The sequence below is a fragment of the Chiloscyllium plagiosum genome, chromosome 3 (genome assembly GCF_004010195.1).
Source record: "Chiloscyllium plagiosum isolate BGI_BamShark_2017 chromosome 3, ASM401019v2, whole genome shotgun sequence".
Classification (NCBI taxonomy): domain Eukaryota; kingdom Metazoa; phylum Chordata; class Chondrichthyes; order Orectolobiformes; family Hemiscylliidae; genus Chiloscyllium; species Chiloscyllium plagiosum.
Genome location: NC_057712.1, coordinates 131,700,088 through 131,703,480, shown reverse-complemented (window position 1 = coordinate 131,703,480; position 3,393 = coordinate 131,700,088). Strand labels below are relative to the sequence as shown.

At 44.8% G+C, this 3,393-nt stretch overlaps 1 protein-coding gene across 1 annotated transcript in view; it reads left to right on the top strand.

The window, feature by feature from the left end:
* LOC122540179 (dynein axonemal heavy chain 8-like) overlaps nt 1-3,393 on the top strand; it is a 1,249,383-nt gene that overhangs the window by 1,095,469 nt on the left and 150,521 nt on the right. Inside the window, exon 72 of the mRNA XM_043675521.1 lies at nt 996-1,167. Coding sequence (XP_043531456.1) covers nt 996-1,167 — 172 coding nt within the window. The remainder of the gene's footprint in view (nt 1-995; nt 1,168-3,393) is intronic.

The window sequence follows — 3,393 nt, the reverse complement described above, 5'->3', positions numbered from 1 at the left end:
AGATCGGCGAAGGGGGGGGGTTAGGCGGGGGGATGGAATCCGCTGGGGGGGCGGGATTAGGCGTGGAGATCGGCGTGGGGGCGGAGACACATGCGGCGTTGTGGACGTGTAGGTTAGTGACCAACTCCAGAAACTCAGGTATAGCCCCTAGAGCTGTGCTCCCAAACTGAGTGGGTTAGGACCCGAATAGGATGGCAAGCTCTGACATGTGGCTGTTGGAGAGTTCTGAGCAAGTTATAACACTGCACAGCTGTTCTCCCACTCTCTCAGTATGTACTGAGGTGTCACAACACATGGAGTAACAGAGGAAAAGGTTTGAGAAGCACTGCCCGAGAGTTTAATCAGAACTATCCACTAAGTAATGGTTACATCAAATAACACATCTGAACATGTGTTTAATAGAGAGTAGTATCTGGAGTGGTCAGTTTGAAATTGCCCCCAGGTTATCATCACTAATTCTGGATCAGTGGTGCTGGAAGAGCACAGCAATTCAGGCAGCATCCAAGGACAGGCAAAATCGACGTTTCGGGCAAAAGCCCTTCATCAGGAATAAAGGCAGAGAGCCTGAAGCGTGGAGAGATAAGCTAGAGGAGGGTGGGGGTGGGGAGAGAGTAGCATAGAGTACAATAGGTCAGTGGGGAAGGAGATGAAGGTATCATCACTCATTGCTTACTCTCTGTGTTCCAGGAGCATACCCATAATACTCAGACAAATTACCTTCCCAAGGTGGCGTCCAGCATACCCAAGCCAGAAGTGAGCTCACACAGTGCACGCAGCATTTTGTTTTGAAAACAGCGTCCATAACACCCAAAAAGCAGGGGTTACATAGCCATACTTCATGGAGACAGATAATTCAACATTCACCATGTTCGCCTGGAAGATGTATTGTATTTTACAGATGGCCTGGTGTTTGACAATGTTGTTTTTCATCTCACACTAATATCCTCTGCTCTTGATTGTTCACTCGTCATTTCACTTCACCTTTTGCATGTTAGGTTGGTGGGAGATGTGCTGTTGGCTACCGGATTTCTCTCATACAGTGGTCCCTTCAATCAAACCTTCAGAGACATACTGTTTAAAGTAATTTGGGAAGCAGAGTTGCAGAAAAAGAGAATACCCTACACAGATAGTATGAACCTCATAAACTTTCTGGTGGATCAGCCTACGGTAAGACTGGCTCACACACATTTGTGTCTATTAACTTTTATAATAAAATGTTTTTCAGTGCTGCAGTGAATGTTGTTGCATATACTAAAAATGTTTGTTTTAATACTCTTTAACGACGTTACTGTCTTGGTTAAAGATGTCCTCATTTATATCTGTCACCTAGTTTGTTTCCTATTGTCTGAAACAAATATGTTTTATTGGATAAATAGAAATGTTAATGTTTCCAGCTGAAATTGTTTCCTCAGAGTTTCAGACTCTGAGGCAATTACAGATTTCACTCTCTACACCTTAAACATGACTCTGAAGGTCCTAACTTTGCCATCCTGTGTTATTTATGCAGCTTATGCCTTTAAAAGATCTATTTCGAAGGCGTACTTGTCTCAATATTGCTCACCCACTATTAGAAGTGAAACATGTGAAGCCTCACCTGATGTTATAAAATTCAGGGTGAAGTTAATAAAACTAGAAGGCTAGTTTCATGGGGATAACACTTGACAACAATAAAAAAAGGAGTTTGTTTTTATTCTTCATGAGATGTGCATGTTGTCAGCAAGGGCAGTTTTGTCATCTGTCCCACATTAGCGTGGAATAAATTGGCTTTCTAGGCCACTTCAGAGTCTATCACATTGTTATGGGGAAACCCACATAGGAAAAACCAGGAAAGGATCGAAAGGGTGTTAGTGTTGCCTGGTGTTAGAGCATAGTTAGCTATGAAGAGAGGCTGGCTAAGCTTGGGTTGTTTTCTTTGGAGCAGAAAAGACTGAGGGGGCCTGATTGGCGTGTAAAAGATCATAAGAGGCCTGGACAGGATGGATAGGAAGCAGTTGGATCCCCTTGGTCAAAAGATCAGTATTGAGGAAGCTTAATTTTGAGGTGAAAAGCGGGAGGTTTACAGGATGTTTGAGGAAAACATTTTCACCCAGGTGGTGACTCAGGTCTGGAATGCATTGCCTAGGAGAGAAGTTGGGATGGAAATGTCAGAACCTCTAAAGCATATTTGGATAAGCACTTAAAATGGGCGGCACGGTGGCAATGGGCGGCACGGTGGCACAGTGGTTAGCAATGCTGCCTCGCAGCGCCAGAGACCCGGGTTCAATTCCCGCCTCTGGCGACTGACTGTGTGGAGTTTGCACATTCTCCCCGTGTCTGCGTGGGTTTCCTCCGGCTGCTCCGGTTTCCTCCCACAATCTAAAGATGTGCAGGTCAGGTGAATTGGCCTTGCTAAATTGCCCGTAGTGTTAGGTAAGGGGCAAATGTAGGGGTATGGGTGGGTTGCGCTTCGGCGGGTCGGTGTGGACTTGTTGGGCCGAAGGACCTGTTTCCACACTGTAATGTAATGTAATCTAAAAAAGAATGTTATAATATTCAAGGCTATGGGCCAAGTGCTGGGAAAGTGGGACTAGTGTAGATTTAGCATAGTTTGTGTGGGTTCAGACTCGATGGGCTGAAGGATGTTTTCTGTACTTCATGATTTTATGACTCTAGTTTTCAGAGTGAGGCACAGCCCTAGAGCAGGGCAAGACTGGCAGCTCAACATTTCAGGGTTTAGATGTTTCAGATGAGATAGAGGGGAACATAAAGGAGCAGGGCAGTTGTGTTACTAATTAAGGAGAATGTCATAGCTGGGTAATATCACCTCTCGTTCTCCTAAATTCCAAAGGCCTAATCTGCTCAACCTGTCCTCATAACACAGATGCCCCCATATTGGTATCAGCCTAGTGAGTCATCTCTAGATTGCCTTCAATGCCAGGATATCTTTCCTTAGATCTAGGGCCAAAACCGTTTATACTATTGTAGCTATTATCTAACTAGTGCCGCATAGTTTTAGCAAAACCTCCTTATTTTGAGACCCCATTCCCTTTGAAATAAAGTCCAGCATTCCATTTGCCTTCCCTAATACCCACTGAAATTGGGGGTACCAGCTTTTTGTGACTGAATCTAAATTCCATTAGCTGGACTGGTAGGTTTTGAACATGTCTCCAGAGCATTAGCCTGGGCTTCTGGATGATGAGTCATCATCTCCTCAAAGTCAAGAAGAAATTAAAGTGCTCAACTGACACTCATATTCAATTTTGCAGTACGCCTCATCTTCCGGCTAGGAACCCTCCAACCACAAGGGATGAACTCGGATTTCACCAGTTTCCTCATTTCCCCTCCCCCCACCCTGTCTCAGTCAAATCCATCAAATTCAGCACCGCCTCCCTAACCTGCAATCTTCTTCCCGAC